Source organism: Lepisma saccharinum, chromosome 7 (genome assembly GCF_977018435.1).
Source record: "Lepisma saccharinum chromosome 7, izLepSacc3.1, whole genome shotgun sequence".
In the NCBI taxonomy this organism is placed as follows: Eukaryota; Metazoa; Arthropoda; class Insecta; order Zygentoma; family Lepismatidae; genus Lepisma; species Lepisma saccharinum.
Window position 1 is genome coordinate 61,651,798 of NC_139235.1, and position 20,143 is coordinate 61,671,940.

Consider the following 20,143-nt stretch of genomic DNA (forward strand, 5'->3'; position numbering starts at 1 on the left):
GCTACGAAACTTCGCACGCACTAAACAGTCAAGTGAAGTCGTTTGACCTTGAGCGGCGGCTACTTGCGTCACTATACTGAACGCAACTCCAACTGGCGGCTGAGAAACAGCGAATCAGCGATCAGTTGAATTTTTCTTCGACTGAGATCGGGCATTTTCGAGTCACAAGGTACCGAACGTTATTCGCGGGACGAAGAAATGTACATTGGGTCCACCACATGTTGTCAAACGTACTGTAAAGCGAGAAAGAGTCTTCTCGGGCAACGGTATTGTCAGCACCAGAAATCAGCGGGGGTTAATGGTACAACTGCACACGCGGTCCTGAACGATGAAGTTTCCGGAAGGACCACTCACAGGTCGGAATGCAGGCGGACACACAGCCATATTTGGAAAAACAGGTGTACCCTAGCAACGTTGCTTCGGGAGAGCGATGTGATCCCTTCAGCTTTTATTTCGCAACTGAGTTTGTTGACACCCATCGGACCCCCCCCCCCCCCCGAAAATGATTGGAGGTACAGGACGTGCCAGAAATTGCCTTCAAGGTCAACCGCCAGTTGGAGATGCGATCACACGGCTCCACACGGCGCGAAAGGGTTGTACAGGGTGGTCCATATGTCTTGTTACCCCATAATTTTACATAACTTGATAATAATACAATATAATATAATGAAGTGTAAGGTAGCCATTCATTCCATATGTCGTGTGACACCAACAATTTTACATAATTTTATATTATGATAATAACAATATAACAATTTGTAAGACGTATGGATTCAGCGTCAACCAGGATGTTGTTCACGCATCCAAAAGGTCAGTATGACCACCATTATTTTCATGGCACAAAATGACACGGCGCCATGACTTGTGTGAGATTTTACGAAGCAAATTTTTCGTGATTGTTGTCTGAAAGGCTGCCCTAATAGCGTCCTTTAATTGTTCTGTTGTTTGGTATCGTTGTTGTGATACCTTTTCCTTAATAATGTCCCAGAGGGCATTGTCACAAGACGAGAGATCAGGGCTTCTGGGAGGCCAATCCAGAGGCGCCGGATGATGTACCGATCCGCTTCCTATCCACCTATTGGGAAACAATTCACTTAAATACTCCCTGACAGCGATGGCATAGTAGGGTGGTGCTCCATCCTGTTGAAACCAGGAACGTCCCAGGAGATTCATTCTTTGGAGCTGTGGAACAAAAAATGCCTGTAAGATGGCGAGATAGGAGTGTTGATTGACTACGCCATCGAAGAAATAGGGACCTATCAAGTGTTTAGCGGACATAGCGACCCAGAGCATCACATGTGGGGGGGTTGTTTTCCAGCTCTTCGTAATAATGCGGATTTTCCTTGGACCAGAAATACACATTCCTTGCACGAGCACTTCGATATATTGCGCATTCATCTGAGAAGAAAAGGTCAGCCCACTGCGGGAGTGTCGGAAATACCTCCAACATTCTTCCACATGCTGCATGTCGTCTACGCATGTCATCATCACTGAGCTCGTTCACGCTTGCTGGTTTAAAGGATTTCAATCCAAGATCCTTCTTCATGTGTCGTAACATTGTTGTTTTCGGGATTCCAAGCTCAGCAGACCGTTTGCGCAGTGACTTCTCTGGTGACCGAACCACAGATGCCTCCACTCCTGCACATGTGTTCTGTCTTTTGGTTGGTGCACCAGGCCTCGGTTTGTCTTTGATACATCCCAACATAAACAGTTTCTTTTCCCAACGCAGTATTGTCACTTTTAGTGGTGCATTTTTTTTTTTGGAATCGTCTTGTGAAATCTGGTCGCACATCCTCCATGGTCTTGCCGGTATGTGGACGTTCATGGGCCCAAACACTGACAACAAGGCGCTCTTCTACATTGTAGGAGCTTGTGTCAGCCATCTCTGCAAAAGAAACACTGAATTAGAGATAACAAGATATTGATTCGGGGGGGTAACAAGACATATGGACCACCCTGTATTTTGCGGATGGCCCTCGTACAACCTACCCCACTGTGTTAGAACCAACCCCTTTGGTGGGGCAGGTTGTAACAATTGCAAGGTTACTTTTGTTGTTTAATTTCTCACAACCAGCTCATAGCTTACTTGCAGTTATTGCATATTTTAAATTATAAATATATAATTCCTTGTGCGTAAAATTTGTTTTATGTACTGTCATGTATTCATCGGCAATATACTCGAAAGCAAAAAGTGTTACAACCTTACCGGCTCTACCCTACAAACTAATTAGCATCCAAGACCTAAGAAGGAGACAGAATTAGCGTTCTATACAGAGGTTAAAAGGAGGGTTGTTGAAGGTCCAGGAACCCATAAATTCTAATGGGTTTTTAATAAATAAATTGAAATACTTTACAGATCATAGGGTTCTTTACGGTCCAGAACTCATTTACGCTTGCTGATTTTCTTTCCTGGACCGGAATTGAATGTATTTTAAATTCCTGGACCCGTAACAACCCTGGTTAAACGTCCAAGGTATACAGTATGAGTTTACAACCAGTGTTCACTTATGGAGAACATAGAATAAAGGATTTCTCTAAACGGGCCGCCGATTGTAATGAGGTTGGTCGATATGGGTGACAAACGCATCGAGTCTCCTGTTTGAGTCGCGGACCGTAAATAAATAACGCCAACATGGGCAGTCATATCATAAGGAGTTCGTCTCCGGAGGGAGGAGAACGTGACGTGCCTCCCGGTGTCGTCACGAGAAACTCTAGACGAATGGTGTCTCGTTGCCCCCAAGAGGCCTTGCGAGGGGGCCGCGCAAGGCCGGGACGAATTTCGGTACACTCCTTGTCGCTCGCCGATCAGTGATGGATTCTTCGGGCTTGCAAAGGCAGCATTTAATACGATGGACGGGGAGGGGGTTTGAAATCGATCACTCGATCGATACATCACATAAACAACGTGGCGGGGAGATCCCAAGAGTGATGTCAAACCATTTGCTTTCCGTGTGTTCAATAATTCAACCGTGCGAGAGAGAGCAAGGGGGTAACTTGCCACTCGTCGTTCTATGAGGGAAATATTTCCTCGGAGGAGTTGTGTGTCACGGTGACTGGCTGTTTATGCTCAAGGAGTGAAAACTGAGACTTCTAGTGGAAATTCGAGAATGATCTGAGACGAAGAGGGCATTGCCGAGATCGAAACGGGAACGAGACGTGGTTTCCGAGGCTCTCGGTCTCGTTCAAGACTTTTGGTATGGTATCGAAAAATTTACCTAAACCAAATTGACTTCATTCTTTACTATTACTATTATTCTTTTTAAATTGCTGGTCCCCGTTGCGGAGTGGTTAGCACATTGCGCTACGACGCCAGGGGTTCCGGGTTCGAATCCTGGCCTGGGCATGAATGTTTGTGAGTGTCCATTCATCAATTTCAAGCTCATTGTTGCAGGAAAGCGACGCTATTTTCCAAAAAAAACCATCAAATCGAAACAAGGCTTCTAATAGAAGAACTAAATTGAGGAAAGTTATTTGCTACTGTGGCCATACATTGTTAATGTGTTGCGTTATACTGCACTTTTATCGTCAAACGGGGTAACTTCGTACAGATTTTGGCATATTCTAATGTGCCCTGCAAAATCCGTGGCGAGTGACAACACGAAAATTATAAGCGAGGAACACTTTGTCCTTTATAAATGTACTGAAGAAATACCAAAGAAATTCCAAGATATTAGGGGGCAAATACGTCAGCATTTTCGTGACGAAGTTTTTGAGGTAACTTCGTCATCTCTGCTTACGTTCCTAGCAGGTCAAAATTGCCCCCATGAAGAGGTATGAATTACAAAATATATCCTCTTTTCAAAGTAGTGACGTTTGTGTGTCTTATATTCTTATTTTATTTTATTTTTTTATTGGTTTTTAAACATTGAAATCTTACAACGTGTTTGAAAACAAAACAAGTTCAGCACATGTATCATAAGGAAACAAAGAGCAAGGTATTTCGGTACAAAACATGTACAATCAGTGATTATCTTGACATGCCTCACATCTATTGGTCTCATGACGAAGTTACCCTCTATGTGTTTAAGGATTATGCCAAAATAGAAACTCAGTACATTATGAATATGAGTACTCTATTTCCCCCTCTGGCGTTGAAAGTGGGAGGATACGCGGTAATATCAATAATCAACAATAATTGCGAGAAACGTACTGTGTATGGTGTTTGTTCGTTATAGCCTAAGTCCTCCCAATAATTCAAAGCTAACGACACATCCCCACCTACTTGAGCTCGTGGCTGTATCGCCTTCACCGCCAAAGCTCGCACCATCATTTTCTCACCCGCCTTAAATTCCCGTCCGCCTCTTCTCGTCGTCAACATCCGAGGAATAAGCGGATGTGCTAGGAAGAGATCATCACGTGCATACGAGCGTGACGTAATCAATTTCCCGGCGTTCAGCGGAGCCGTCGTGGAGAGGTCAGAATGTTAAGGCAGGTTGCATGCACCGTGTCGTATCGGGTTTTTAATCATGGAATCGGGAAATATGTGGTTGTCGGACGTAAACACACAGGTTCCACTCTGGCCGTGGAGAATCGGAGATTGGACACTGCTCGCATGACGTAATTTGAGAATATATCTATCCCCTTGTTATTGCGTTTTTTCTTTCTTCACCAAAATGTAAGAGGCGATATTCATGAGATGACTCAGAGGTTGTAGGAACAATCAGGATGTGTTTGATCATCAGCTGAAGGCTTGGAGAAACAACATGGTCCATGATCATGGTCAGCGAAACGAATCCTAGCACAACGAACTAACTCTCTAGCCTTCTTAAACCAGAAGGTTTATGACTGCAGCAACACAAGCCTTCCATCTGTCCCTATCCTGGGCAAAATCAATCCAATGTTTTCCATCCTTACCGATTTTCTTTAGGTCCATCTCCACGTTATCTCTCCATCTTCGTCTTGCACTTCCTACAGGTCTCTTACCATCAGGTTTCCCAACAAGAATCCTGTAAACTCTTCTTTTCACTCCGATTCATGCCACATGGACTGCCATCTAAGTCTACTTGATTTAATTATTCTAATAATATCTGGACATGAACTCAAATTCTGCAGTTCTATGGCGTCTGATTTGCCTGTGAGAAATCCGGTTTTGATCTCCTAGAGGTTCCCGTTGCATACAGTTAGTATGAAACTAAGACAGCGCATTATCTAGTGAAGGAAGGAGACTTCTTGGGTTTGGTTCGGACAATATCCAGCTGTAAACACTTTGCGAAAATCGGTTTCGCAAAAATGCTGATATAGTGGAACCACAAGGAAAGAAACCTGCGCAGACCCCATCGCGCTGCCGGGTGGGGGGACAAGACAGGGAGAAGGAGACTTCAGCCCGGCTCACGTTAGTGTTGCCAGACCTATTGATTTCTAGGGAGAATTCCTTAATAAACTATTGGTATGGAACCTCCAACGGCTTGCTCAAAAACACATTTCCTGCTCATCTTACTTGAACATGGAGGGGAGAGATAGAGTGGAACTCCACTCAGCCATGAAAAGTGCTGTTTGAACTGTGAAATTATGCCAAACGATACTCAATTGCGATAGGACATTATTATTATTTTATTACTATTACTACATTAACATTACTATTTTTAGATGGTTGTATTTTATCCCACCCGAAAATCTATTTCTATTTTAGTTATTTTACGTCGCTTTTGTGCCTCTACGGGTAAGTACGACAACATGGATGAATGAAAAACTGATGAAATGGATGGAGTGACACAAACACAGTGAAACGTCCTTGCCTTACTAGGTAGAAACACTGACTTCGTAGCGTGGGCAAATTATTTTATACATGTATGTGTGTGTGTCTATTATATATTAAATGCAGCAACATGGAGGCAGCATAACTGACGAATAAAGCATGTGAGTGTTAATAACAAGAAATTTGCTAGAGAACGAAGCGGCATAGTTCAATTACAAAGGAAATAATGCACCCCCTCGGCCGAAATTGCTTGAAAATACTAAATTTTCTATCCTTAATATACTATTTATTCTATACTTAAATACTTAATTTTCTACAAAATTATATAGCAGCATGGACGTCCAGAAGGAAGTGCAAGGATGGTCCCCACCCCCTCCTCTTCTGGAAAATGAATGTTGACATAAAACTACCTATTATTTCAGACGTATGAGCTGATTTCAGTCGCAGTAATTTACATCCATTATTATAATAGGGATGTAGGAACGTGATAATTTCAAACTCAAGTAGTGTTTTCTGAGAGGGCAACATTATTACGGGGTAATATGCCTCGTTTACCCGCCTGATAAAAATATATTGTTTCCCCCTCGCTGGAAAAAATCTGCAGACATCCCCTCCCCCCCCCCCCCCAGTGCGCACGCCTATGCTGCCCCCTGAAGGTCGTTCATCCGCTACTTTTAGATCATCGGATTTTGTAGCAGATCTTCTGGTTTCCCAAGGAACAATCTCCCGATTTTTTAAAGTCTGACCTGGCAACACTGCACCGAGCACCGATAACGGCAGGGAAGATGCGCGAACGCTTTTGAGGGAAGGTTTTTTTCCTTGTGGTCGAGCTATAGCACTACACTTAGGCCTCGTAACCAACTATACTGAACGCAACTCCAACTGGCGGCTGACCTTGAAGGCTATTTCTGTCCCCCAATCATTTTCGGGGGGCGTGTGGTCTGATGGGTGTCAACAATCTCAGTTGCGAAGTAAAAGCTGAAGGCGTCACATCGCTCTCCAGAAGCAACGTTGTCAAGCGTACTTCTGTTTTTCATATATTACTGTGTGTCGGCCTGCATTCCGACCTGTGGGTGGTCCTTTCGGAAACTTCATCGTTCAGGACCGCGTTTGCAGTTGTGCCATTAACCTCCACTGATTCTGATGCTGACAATACCGTTGCCTTAGAAGACTCTTTCTCGCTTTCCGGTACGTTTGGCAACATGTGGTGGACCCAACGCTCATTTGTTTCGTCCCGCGAACAACGTTCGGTACCTTGTGACTCGAAAATGCCCGATCTCAGTCGAAGAAAACCCAACTGATCGCTGATTCGCTGTTTCCCAGCCGCCAGTTGGAGTTGCGTTCAGTAACATGCATTATTTTCAGTTAGAATTCTAATAATGCTTACGTTGTTAGGTTAGGAGACCAGGTTTAGAGATGTTAGCAACCCAGTTTTGCGAGTAGTTTAACAACTGGGTGTGCCACACTCCCGACCCGAGGCTTGTTCCGTTCTGAAATACGAAGAAAGAAAAATAAATTTGGAGAAACTAACAGTTTCTACAACATGCATAGGAGAAACCTTTCCACTCACATAGTAAAAACTTTAAATAGAGCTGCTCTATTTTAAATAAATATAGTTATAATTGCAAAGTAATTATCATCATCAAATAAAAGTAATAGCCGCGGTGGGTTAGTCAATAGGGCGCCTGATTCCCTTAAATGTGCCTTCATGGTACGGTGCCTTTTGCACGGAGAACTTTATCTTTACGTTCATTGCAAAGTATATGCGACAGTCTGAGTGCTGTTTAAAACATTTTGGTAATTAACGTGGAATCAAAAACTTTACTATTTATTTCTCTAATAGATACAAAATTCAGATTAATTCGTCTGTTATTCTGTCTAATGTGTATACCAATGTAGATGAAAAGGCAATGTAGTCCCTGATATTATTTTACCCGCCATCTATCGGTTACTTTTGAAGAAGCTAGAGTGTGTTGACCGCACATTCCTTGCTAGTTGCACTGAACCCGGTCCAGCATCTATACTTCACGCTCATTCCCATCGATGACCTTCGACCTCCGAAGGTTCATATTCTGGTCGTGTTGCCCAGCAACCGCCTTCCAGGTCACTTGATGACGTGAGCTCACGTGACCACACAGGCGAAAGGCCCAGCGGGGGATTATTTGTGAATTAGGCTCGAGAAAATTAGCAGCGATGAAGTCATCCATTTCTCAGCGTGAACACCGTGATCGTCAGTCACTCGCGACTCCACCACCACCTGTCGCGATAAAAGACACACGCACGTACGTGGGGAGAAGGGGAGAAAGCCCCCCGTGCCCACAGAGAGAGGTATTTCTTCAGAGAAGGGTGATGTTTAAAAAATTGTTGCACTTTGTCACCGTGATAGGGTAGCCCTTTGTGGCTTTGAATCGCTTTATGTTCTTTTCCAAAGGTGGTAGTTGACTAAAAGCTTAAGCCGAAATGATGGAGCCAATTATAGCGCGCTTTCTTAAGTGAATAGCGCACCTGGATTGGATTATTAAGTTAGTTAGCGAACCTACAACAGCCTGGTACAGAGAACACGTAAAATCAACTACAAGGTCTGAGAGTGATCCCCTCCCCTACCTCTCTTCTCAAGAGTATGCGCGCGCAACTTACTCTACTCTAAATCAGACCTGTAAATATCCTACATTCACCATACTGACCCACCAACGATGTCAGAGTACATCCCCCCCCCTTACGATATTTGTACATTATTTATGAGCATATTAAATATTAAATATACCCAGGCTTGCCTCATTGCCCCCTTATATTTCTCTGACGTCTTTACTATTCGCGATTAAAATTATCCGATATGCCATCTGGTGAGATTTTCGCGAACTACTGTTTGTAAGACACTGGGCTGTGTTGAAGGCGTTCAAAGCATGGGTAATGTGCGAATAAGTAACGTCTACTGTCCAGTTTTTGGCTCTAAATCGTTTTATGGGTCAGAACAACTGAAACGTTTTCATGTGTTTCCACCCCATGCAATAAAAAAAATGTAAATAAATCAGGGAAAACAGAATTGATTGACAGAAGACTGTCATGGGGAGTGGCACTGAAATTCGGCAAGGACATTACGAAGAATGCATGAGTCTGCTCACTTTATTTTTCGAAAGATTATTACATATTACAATGAAAGTAAAGTTTTAATTTGTACTTTATATACAAAACAGTTTTTGTTTTCGAAAAGTCATGAAGCGTCTTGCCCAATACATACAGATAAACAAAGTATTTTGTATGAAATTTGGAACAGGTGCAAGTCGATTAAGTGCGAAGATCGAAATATTATAGTTTGAGAATTAATTAATGTCTTAAATGTCACCAGATAAAGAAGATGGACATCCTAATATTGATGTTTTATTCAGTACGATGTCCTTTTTCAGTGAAAATAGCCTGGTCATGAAATTGTGAATTCTATTATTATTATTATTATTAAACCAGCCCTTGGAGGAAGAACTGCAACGACATGTTCGCAATTTTCTCCTGCCCAAGCTTTTCAAGTACAGATCAATTGATTTACTTTCAAGTCATTTCCATGAGCCCCAGTTACAAAGTGTAGATGATTCAGCACTGTTTTGAAGGACCAGTGCGTATATATTAGTTTCGTCTGCGTGTTCTGTATTGTTTGTGCGTAACATAATTAAATGCTTCGTTCTCAGCACAGCTTCAGCTTCCTGGTATTCACATCGTTTTCGCAATATTTAAAAATATCGCGGAATTTCAACGTTTCTTCCATAACAGCCATGACCACGCGCTACTACTAACTGAACGTAAATAAAGAATGTATCCTACATACAGCGGCCATATTGGGAGCGACACTAGCGCTTAGATGGTAAATTTAATCGCGAATACTGAGCAAATATATACAGTAAAACATCGTTAATACGGACCCCGATAAGCTGGACTTCGCTTAATCCGGACAGGGAAAGAAAAAGGCAAGGTTTTAAACGTGGCTTGAAGTCAACAGTCGCATTCGTCATATTGCTCCGTAATGGACTCCCGTTGCTATAAGCCAACACACAAATTTTGAAGGGCTATGCCCTCAAATACACTGTAATAAACGTGTTTTGTTGCTATAAACGGAGTTTCAATGCACTTTCTACTGTTCGTTTAGGTTTTTTCAGAAAATCCGGACGATTGTTAATCCGGTTAACATACCCCCCGCATTAGTCCGGATTAACGAGGTTTTACTGTAATAATAATCAGCGGCGTCACAGCCAGAGCCTACCTACTGACTGCCAGCCTCACTCCCACTAGAGGTGGGAGATCATCTAACTTGTTACGGGGTGTCGTGTGGTCAGCATGACGAACCCTCAGTCGTTGTTGCAGGTTTTCGTGACCGGGTTACGCTACTCGTTCGTAGCTTCCCAATTTCCTCACGATGGTGGGTGGCCACCGGTCCCATACACAGGCCGAAATCTAAGGAGGAAAGTTTTTACCCTTCCCCCTTCCTCCAATAAAGTTAGCGAAACAAAATTTTTAAGAGTAACTATAAATGAAAATATAAATTGGCCAAACCATGTAAAATTTCTTGTTAAAAAATAAATTCCAAAATATTTGCACGGAGGATATTAAAACAAACACTCCAAACAAATTCACTCATTCAGGTATATTTTGCAATGTTTCATTCACTAATAAATTATGCAATAGAATTCTGGGGAACTTGCGGCAAATTTAGAAGCATTTAGAAAACAAAAGCAAGCCATTAGGATTATAGCAGGAATAAAGATTAGGGAATCGTGCAAGACGTTGTTTCAGAAATACAAAGTATTAATCCATTCACTGTACATATATGAAATGGCATTATACGTGAGAAAAAATATCACGCTACGAAGTTCAATAGAACATACATGTAATACCCAAAATAAACAGCATTTGAAGCCATACTTGATCAGGCTAACATTAGTTCAAGAAGAATCCTAACAGATGGCAATTAAAATATTAAATAACGTACCAAATTCATTTATTTATTGAGAAAATTCCAGATACAGTACAGGTGGCCATTTTACACTGAAATTGTCAACAATGAGAATGCAATAATAATAATAATAAGCAAAAGATATTAAAAAAATAATAATTAAAAGTCTCTGATAAGCAGTTTGTAAGTTTAGAAAAGACAAGAGATGCGGAGATGAAAAATTGCGTAATGAGGGAATCCTGTATCGAACTATAGCTAGGAAGAAATGAAAGACTGACTCGATTCTAGACAGTTGAGTGGAACACACCATGGACCAGACAAGAGAGCAGTATTCTTGGGGAAATGAACGATTTGAAGTATACCTAGGTAAGGTAAGGGCTGAGATGTCACTAATTTCACTGAAACGACACAGTATACCTAAGAGACGCATTGCCTTTTTTGTTGTGCCTGTTATATGTTCTTCAAATGTTAAGGATGTTAAGGTTAAAAAACAAACTGAAAGATACTATTACTAAATAAGGAATATTATAGCGTTAGAGAATATCCAGATTGTAAATTATAGAAATTTTGTAATTGTATTTTTTTATCTGAACTGTACTGAACCCTCCAAATACCAATGTATATGGAGTAAAAAAAAATTAAAAAATCTAAATTCTGAATATTTGAACTTTGTCCGTGCGCGCAAAGAGACGCTGATTGAGCTCGTATAGAACTTCCCAGGTAGAGGTATGTAACGAAAAGGTTGTTCAAATGCTCTGTATTACAATTACTTTATTTTATATTTCTTTACTTTGTTGGTAGCCGCCGATGATATAAACGAAAAGCAGATTTCATTATTTAATAATCACTGGCATCGCCTTTTATTGTGGTCTCCAAGATGAAGCAGTGATAACTCCGTCGCCTTCTAATCAAAGGGTAAAGTATCGATTAGCCTATCTGTACACAAAGTGGAACCAATTACTCAATCTCCATCCTTTTATCAAAGTGTGATGATCACACCTTGGATTTTAGGTATTTAACCTATTTTTTTCCTTTACAGGTATGTAACAAATAATAAGTTATATCAGCGTTTCGTTACTTAATGTAATAAGTGATGTAGTTTTATAGTGCCTGTAACGACCGCCATGTTAGGCAGATTTCAGTTGTATATTGGCATTAATCTTATTCGTATACTTTCAAGTTAAGAACTTGGATTAAATTATTTATAATTAATTGTTTTTATAATTCATGTATATATTTACGTTTTGTCTTATGTTATAATATTATTCGCTTATTTTTGCAACATTTATTCAGAATTTATAGGCTAATGATTATCCCAAATAATATATGCAACGTTTTCATTATTTTTCAAGCACAAGTTAAATACATTTCTTCTTAATATCGATTTTTGTTCAACAATGTAAAAGATTGAAGTAATTTAATTTCGTTATAAACTAAATCTTTATTTAATCATTTTTATGTGTAAGGGCAAATATGATTAATCAGTTTAGTTATTTCTATATAGTTTAATATTGTAATATTATAGCAAAGTATTTCTCCCTCGTTTTCAATAAAATATCGTTTCCTATTGGCTGTTTATGTTAGGAGTGGGGGAACCACGCTTCGTGTTCTTGGCGATGTAAAAACTTCCACGTTGGCATTTTTAATTGTTGCCAACCTGAACTTTAGCTTACTGTCGCTAATTAACATTGATGTGTTATATAAATTATCAGTTTATCTTGTGTTATTTTATGTTATGAGTTTGTATTGTAAGTTAGAACAATCTGTTATCCTGCGCCTCGCGCTTGAGGTAGCAGTTGAGGTCTTGCTATTAACTGTGAAGGCGGTGCGCGGACTCTCGTGTTAAATAAATTGCTTATCACTACCTGCGAGCGTGCATGACCCAATAAATTATAACTTTTAACTTGTGCGAATCAGTATGTACGCGCGCGATTCGTGATTAAAGATTTTGGACATTTTAATTATAGTGTATTTGGAATTTTATTTACTGTCAACTGTCGCAATTTGGTGGTCTCCTTCCTGGAGGAAGGGTGGATCGTCTTAATCCCGATCCCTGGGCGAGAACTGGTGCTCTCAACTGACCAGCCGGAGCAAGGAGCGGTGTGTTGCCAATTCGGATCTCCATACCCTGGAGTTACGAGTGGTGGCACGTTGCATGCCTAAAAAAACTATTTTGCTTGTTAGAACCTATTTTAGGTTTATGCGCCTAAATCAGTCTTTTTTTAGGTTTTATATAAGGTTTTACAGGATTTTTGTGTCACACACAAAAGCATTTGCTTTGTTTGGTCAGGAAAAAAATCAATGAGGAACGTATTTTCTGTCGATTTTCCTTCCTTCAAGTCCATGGTGATTTTCAAAGCTCTAAACAAAGCAAAATGTCTAGTGCCGCTGTTAGATTTACCTGTGCAAACTTGTGATATGTATGGTCTTGCTTACTTTTACGTCACTTCGGTGCTTTGTGGCATTCACGCCTTCCAAACTAACATTTAAGCATTGAAGTTTGCACCACTGACAATGTTCTTGTTGAGATCCTCACATACAAATTTGCGGAGTTCGATTGTGGATAACATGAAAAAAAGATTGTTGCCTAACTATACGGTGAAGTGTGGATTTTAATAGAAAATTTCGAATGGTAAGTTCTGCTATCGCCGTAGGATTACGCAACACACATAACGTTATGCAATATAGTGTGTATTTCAGGATATATGTGTCCCATTATCATTGCCGGTGACTATACCTAATCAGTATTTTTCAGGAATTTTGAACTATTTTAAGTTTTATTGAACCTACTTCAGGATTTTCCGAGCTTAACAAGATTTTTAGGACCTATTTTAGGGTTTTTTGAACTTATTTTCGGATTTCTAGAGCTTATTTTAGGAACCTAAGAAGCACACTTTTTAGAATCTAAAATTCCGGGGTCTAGTGATGATATAACCTCTCTGGGTTTTGCACATCATTGAACCTGTGATAATTACAATAACAATCATTTCTACGACACGATGTCACCATTCAAAATGACTTTATACGTAACCATTTTCCGAGAGACAAGAATCTCGAACTGTCATTGAGCATTTGTCACTTTTGAGGGCGGTTACAAAGAGACCCTGAAACCAATCAGGGAAGGTTCGTTATCGTGGAGGCGATTTGTTTTCTTGTTTTGTACTGCGTTGCCAAACCTAACAGCCGCAACGGTTTACCAGTACTGGGTAAGCTTGTTTGGAGTTGATTCGGGTTTTTGGTTTTAAGTCTACTTTATGCACAGATAGGCTAATCGGGACTGGGCGTACAGTGTCTGTGTCCGTCTCCAATAGACATCGAACCCGGGATCCCTTGATTACAAGGCGACGACGTTACCACTAAGCCATCGGAGAGGCAATGTTCATTTGGAGTCTGAAGTTTATTCTTTGATTATCCCGTTTAGCACTTCTAGACTCTGGGGCCTCGCCGATGGCGCAGTGGTAGCATCGTCGCCTTGTAATCAAGGGGTCCCGGCTTCGATTCCTGGTGGAGGCACATAGTGGTTCGGGTCCCACTTTAAATTGTAGGTCCAGTCCTGATTAACCCTACTGTGCATAAAGTGCAACAACTTCTTGACTCTTTCCGTACTCCCGCTTCTATATGGTTACACGGTGCACCATCGACTCTTATACTTCGTTGATTTGATGTCACGTAGTGTCTTTGGTGTCTGCACGAATTGCACTACGTTCTGGAGCGGTGTAATGTGTGGTTTATGATCACGTGGTGCGTGCTAACTAATCAAACGAACGTTTAAACCAGCAGACAGGCATTTGTTGAATCTTCTGAACTTGAACACCGCTATTCGCCTACTTGGTTGAACGTCATTTCCTTGCACCAGCCTGACACCGGGATACACTTGCACTACACCTAGTGTCAAGAAGTGCAGCGAACTAGACGGGGTTATTGTGTGGACTTGAACACACTGAATATGCCTTTGAAAGGAACCCTGCGTGGGATTGTATGTGTGGGTGTGAAGATACAATACACGCATTTTCCATTCCGCTTGCATCGAAAGAAGTTTACGAAACGGATTTAACATGTCAGTGACTCCCAGACTTGTCTCACCTCTCAGGCATTCCTACCGCCGATTCCTTTCCCTGGTTGAGGAATCTCCGACCGCCTCATAATTTCGTGGATGACGTCAGTCAGACACTGGTCCCCTCGCTAAACTTCACCATCCGGGATGCAGGACAATTCATTGCAGATGCAAAACCCGTCGCATTGAACTCTAAAACAATGAACCTGGTCAACAAGAGCTGTTTTTCCTGTTCGTGGCTGGCCGATACCTTTCGAATTACCCCACCCCTTCCCCGTGTGCTCTATTAAGGCTGGTTTACACTGATCGATTGAACGTGCGAGTAACCGAAGTAAGGTAAATAGCTATGGAGTGTACTGGCGCGGGTACGGTCTTACCATCAGGCTTCCCTCAGGCTCGCTTTAGACTGAAGCATTCCCTTTAACACTTTTGCTACCATAAATGCTATGTAAATGCTCCAAAAAATCTTACAGCAGAAAGTACTTTACACGGAAGCATTTCATGTAATATTCCGGTTAGCCTTTGCGATTGTGATGTATAATATACAGGGTGTATCATAAATAATAGCGCAAACTGACACAGTTGAAAGTACACCATAATACAAGCAATAAAGTCTCAGTAAACATGGGTCTGCAAACAGCCGTTTTCGAGATTATTGCGAATGTGTGGTTACAAGCCGCCACTGACTTCATTGTTTGTAAACGTCGTCCTAGTTAATAAAATGCTAATAATACAGTAAAAAAAGTCATTGTAGATATCATTGCTTTTATTGAACATTCTATTTACTTTAACAAGGAATACATTACTACGTTAGTATGTTACATGTTACAATTACTGTACACTCCTACCTGTTAAGGGATGCAGTAAGGTTCCATTTTAACTACGCAGTCCAGCACAACTGATGTGACTCCCACAGTACGATTAGACTGTGTACTGATTGTATCCAACCTGTTTGATTACAACGCCACATCTCAGAAATGTGTTTTGTAAAGAAAGAGCAAACCTCGGAACGCGCAAGGAGTAAAGCACTCGGTGTTTACAAAATGCAATGAGTGACGGCTTCTAACCACACATTCGCACACAATATTAGCATTTTACCAACTAGGACGACGTTTACAAACAATGAAGTCAGTGGCGGCTTGTAATCACACATTCGCGATTATCTCGAAAACGGCTCGTTTGCAGACCAATGTTTACTGAGACTTTTTTGCTTCTATTATCGTGTACTTTCAACTGTGTCAGTTTGCGCTACAGAGTATTATTTATGATACACCCTGTAAATATATACAGGGTGACTGGTAATTAGATGCATTCCCTGAAAGGGGTTAAAGTAGAGACAATTTGCAATAAATTTGACCATATGATACCCCGTCCGAAAATTAGTAGTTTTCGAGATAATCGAGTTTCAATTGTTTTTTTAAAAAATGACAATTTTCCACATAAATAGATGAACTGAGAAAAACTGCTCATTGCATGGAACTTATTACAGCGTTTTCTGATAGCTAACAAATAAGTGGTTCATTGAAAATTACGTTTTTCCCAAATAACAATCACATGTAAGTACCGGGTGGGTCTAAACTTACAAGTGATGATAAAAAAATGCACTTTTAGTTTACTTGGCAACGTATTAATAACAAAAATGGTATGACACGAAGCGTACAAATTACGTAAATTACTTCCTTGTGACATCAGCTATCCAACAAGGTACAAATGTTGCTAACATTCACATTTGTGTACAAGAAATAATACTTCATTCATCTTCATGTGAATGGAATCAATGAACAATACAATTAAAGAACATTACACGTCTTGCTCAAAGTGGGCACCTCCATTACGAATGCAGGCACACAGGTTTTTACGGACATTTGTTCTCTTAACTCGTGATGTGATGGTGTCCTTGATGTGTTGACCAGCTATTAAGATCCTCTCCCTGAGCTCTTCTTGCGAGTTTACCTGTGTCTTGTCATGTGGCTCCAAATGTAAATGTCGCAAGGCTTCAAATCGGGCGATCGAGCCGGCCAGGGAATCGAACCGCCTCGGTCAATCCATTTCTTTGGGTAATTTTCATCCAGCCACAGTCGCACGCCCAAGAAGAAGTATGGATGGGCGTAATCAACAATCATTTGATTGGGCCATTTTTCCTGCCCCAAATCTTAAAAGGCATCATTTATGAACATTTTTTGAGGAACGGGATGGCAATGATGTTGGAGGATGTGCCTCAAGCTACAAGACGTGACATGAATTATCATCATGATGACTGCCCAGCTCGATCCCCCTATCGATTTGACGCCTTGCGACTTGTTACATTTGGAGCCACATGACAAGACACCGGTAAACTCGCAAGAAGAGCTCAGGGAGAGGATCTTAACAGTTGGTCAACACATCAAGGACACCATCACATCACGAGTTAAGAGAACAAATGTCCGTAAAAACCTGTGTGCCTGCATTCGTAACGGAGGTGTCCACTTTGAGCAAGACGTGTAATGTTCTGTAATTGTATTGTTCATTGATTCCATTCACATGAAGATGAATGAAGTATTATTTCTTGTACACAAATGTGAATGTTAGCAACATTTGTACCTTGTTGGATAGCAGATGTCACAAGAAAGTAATTTACGTAATTTGTACGCTTCGTGTCATACCATTTTTGTTATTAATACGTTGCCAAGTAAACTAAAAGTGCATTTTTTTATCATCACTTGTAAGTTTAGACCCACCCGGTACTTACATGTGATTGTTATTTGGGAAAAACGTAATTTTCAATGAACCACTTATTTGTTAGCTATCAGAAAACGCTGAAATAAGTTCCATGCAATGAGCAGTTTTTTCTCAATTCATCTATTTATGTGGAAATTTGTCATTTTTTAAAAAAACAATTGAAACTCGATTATCTCGAAAACTACTAATTTTCGGACGGGGTATCATATGGTCAAATTTATTGCAAATTGTCTCTACTTTAACCCCTTTCAGGGAATACATCTAATTACCAGTCACCCTGTATACAGCACGAAAGACACACCGTGTTACACCATCTGTGGTTAGCGCACGGCATTTACAACTGAAACAAGTAAAATATTCTTTCATACGTGTACTTTGTACGCTATGAAGTTTGTATTTAAGCAGTGCCATTGATTTGCATCTAATATATTTTTTGTAGCTAACGTTATTCCCCTTTGTTGAATAGTTATCGGCCTTTAAAAATGTGAAGTGATAGGTACATTGCTTACATCTTACTCGGCCGCCATTATATCTGCACTCGTTACCTAGAGCTTGCTTCTGATTGGCTACGCTACGAAAAATGCTAAGGACCGATCCTATTCTTGAGAAATGCCATGAAATATACCATGGCATCTGAAATGCCATAAGATTTCACTTTACACGATATCATTTTGCTCATGACATAAATGTTAAGAAAAATGCTCTCGTCCAAAGCGGGCTTAACAAGAACCAAATAAACTGTCTACCCTGTCCCATTGGTGATACATGGTTTACCCACCGAAGTCTTCTTGATTTAAGTATTGTAATAATATCATAGGATGAAAGCAAATTTTTCATTTGAGTATTATCGATTTAAAAGCATATAGGCTATTACAGTCAGGCTGCGAAATCATTTCAGACTGGTGGGGGGGAAAGATCTTAATCTACAAACCCCCTCCTCTCACAAACATACATATAAATTATACCATATACATATTTATAATGTTATTAAAAGTAAAAATAAATTAACTAACTAACTCTCTAGCCTTCTTAAACCCGAAGGTTCATGGCTGCAGCAGCACAGACCTTCCATCTGTCCCTATCCTGAGCAAGATATATATATACACTCTTTTCCATCCCTGCCGATTTCCTTTAGATCCATCTCAACGTTATCCCTCCATCTTCGTCTTGGCCTTCCTACAGGTCTCTTACCATCAGGTTCCCCAACAAGAATCCTGTAAACTCTTCTTTCCTCTCCCATTCGTGCCACATGACCTGCCCAGCTAAGTCTTCTTGATTTAATCATTCTAATAATATCTGGACATGAATACAAATAATGTACTTCTAACAAAATAAATTACTAAATTACTAATTAAAATAGTATTATTATTAATTACACACAATGAAATAAACTTGTTACTTTTTATGTATCAGATATTATAAAGTAGCAAACTACTTCCTTTACTAACTGGATAAAGATGTTAATAACTTATGAAATAGTTGAAGTGTTATTATTATTTATTTATTTTTATTTAGTTTTTGCTTTATGTTAATATAAATCAATTAGATTTCATAGTTATTTTTGTCTTGCATTCTTGTTTACTTTTTTGTGCATTTTGATGTATATTTGTTAATGATCTCTTGAGAGAGAGAGAAATCATTCAACACTCGCAACCAAACTAAATTGTGTAGGTTTTCGATATTATTCTTAGTAAAGTATAATTGAAATTAAAAGTAATTACTTATCGTTTGTTTGTTGTAACAAAAACTCTCCCCCTGGGAAATTTTATGGTGGGGGAGATTCTTGAGGCTAAGATTGTTGGTGGTCCCCCCATGATTTCGCACCCGGATTACAGTTCATAGGCCTATTTTAATTCGAAGGCTTACGAGCATCGTAAAAATATGAAAGTTACTTAATTTCATCCAATCTATTTAGAATAGAACGCCAAACCGTTCAATATATTTTTTGTGATGACTTCGATGTGTCTAACTACAAAAAGGATACATCGTTTGAGTTTTGTTGTAAGTCTACTTTACGCACGGATAAGCTAAATGGGACTCGGAAGTGAGATTCGAACCACTATGTGCCCCACCGGAACCCCTTGAAGACAAGACGACGATGTTACCACTACGATACACAAAGGACTCGCTAACTCTGCTGCTTTTCTGGGACTGAGTAAATGCCGAATCACACGGAACTGGATTTCCAGTAGGAATGCCCACGTTGGCGCCAGACTGGCCGCCGGGCTGGCTGCTTGACTGATTTTGACGACTAGACCGTGTTCTAATTGCAACTGGCTTTCTCTGCTAGATTCTGTGAAACAGCCAATCAGAGCGAAAGTTTTGTCATGTGAAGATAATCTGCGCTTGGCAAGCGAAATTTTTTGTCTGCGGTTTCTGGGTATTGGTCATTATTTTTAAAGCTGCTCAATGAAAGAGAAAGTACACTCGTGTTCATTAATATCTTAGAAATTTATCCAAAGCGATGAGATTTGTACATGACAAATGTGATTAGCCGATAATTAAAATCCTTGTATTAAGGCCAGTGTATTGAATGTCTCACATATTTAGTTGAACAAAATATTTTTATGAATGAATCCTGCGAATCTCATGCATGAATATACATACCTGAGTTTAAAAAAAAAGGTTGTTAAGTACACCTTCATTACCATTATTTTCTATCGAGCCAATTTCTAGTCCATATACAGAAATCCATATATTCTAAAGGGTTCTATTTGGTTCCGTAACAGGACGGGAA

The 20,143-nt window shown here is 40.2% G+C and overlaps 1 protein-coding gene across 1 annotated transcript; it reads right to left on the reverse strand.

The window, feature by feature from the left end:
• Positions 1-1,267: 1,267 nt before the first annotated feature.
• LOC145990489 (uncharacterized) lies at positions 1,268-1,705 on the reverse strand. The gene has a single exon (XM_083126184.1). The coding sequence runs from the start codon at positions 1,703-1,705 to the stop codon at positions 1,268-1,270; it is 438 nt and encodes a 145-aa protein (XP_082982310.1).
• Between the last annotated feature and the right edge of the window lie 18,438 nt (positions 1,706-20,143).

Bases quoted from the DNA above. Each gene is read 5' to 3' on its own strand.
- LOC145990489 (XM_083126184.1), bottom strand. From the start codon at position 1,705: ATGTTGGGATGTATCAAAGACAAACCGAGGCCTGGTGCACCAACCAAA.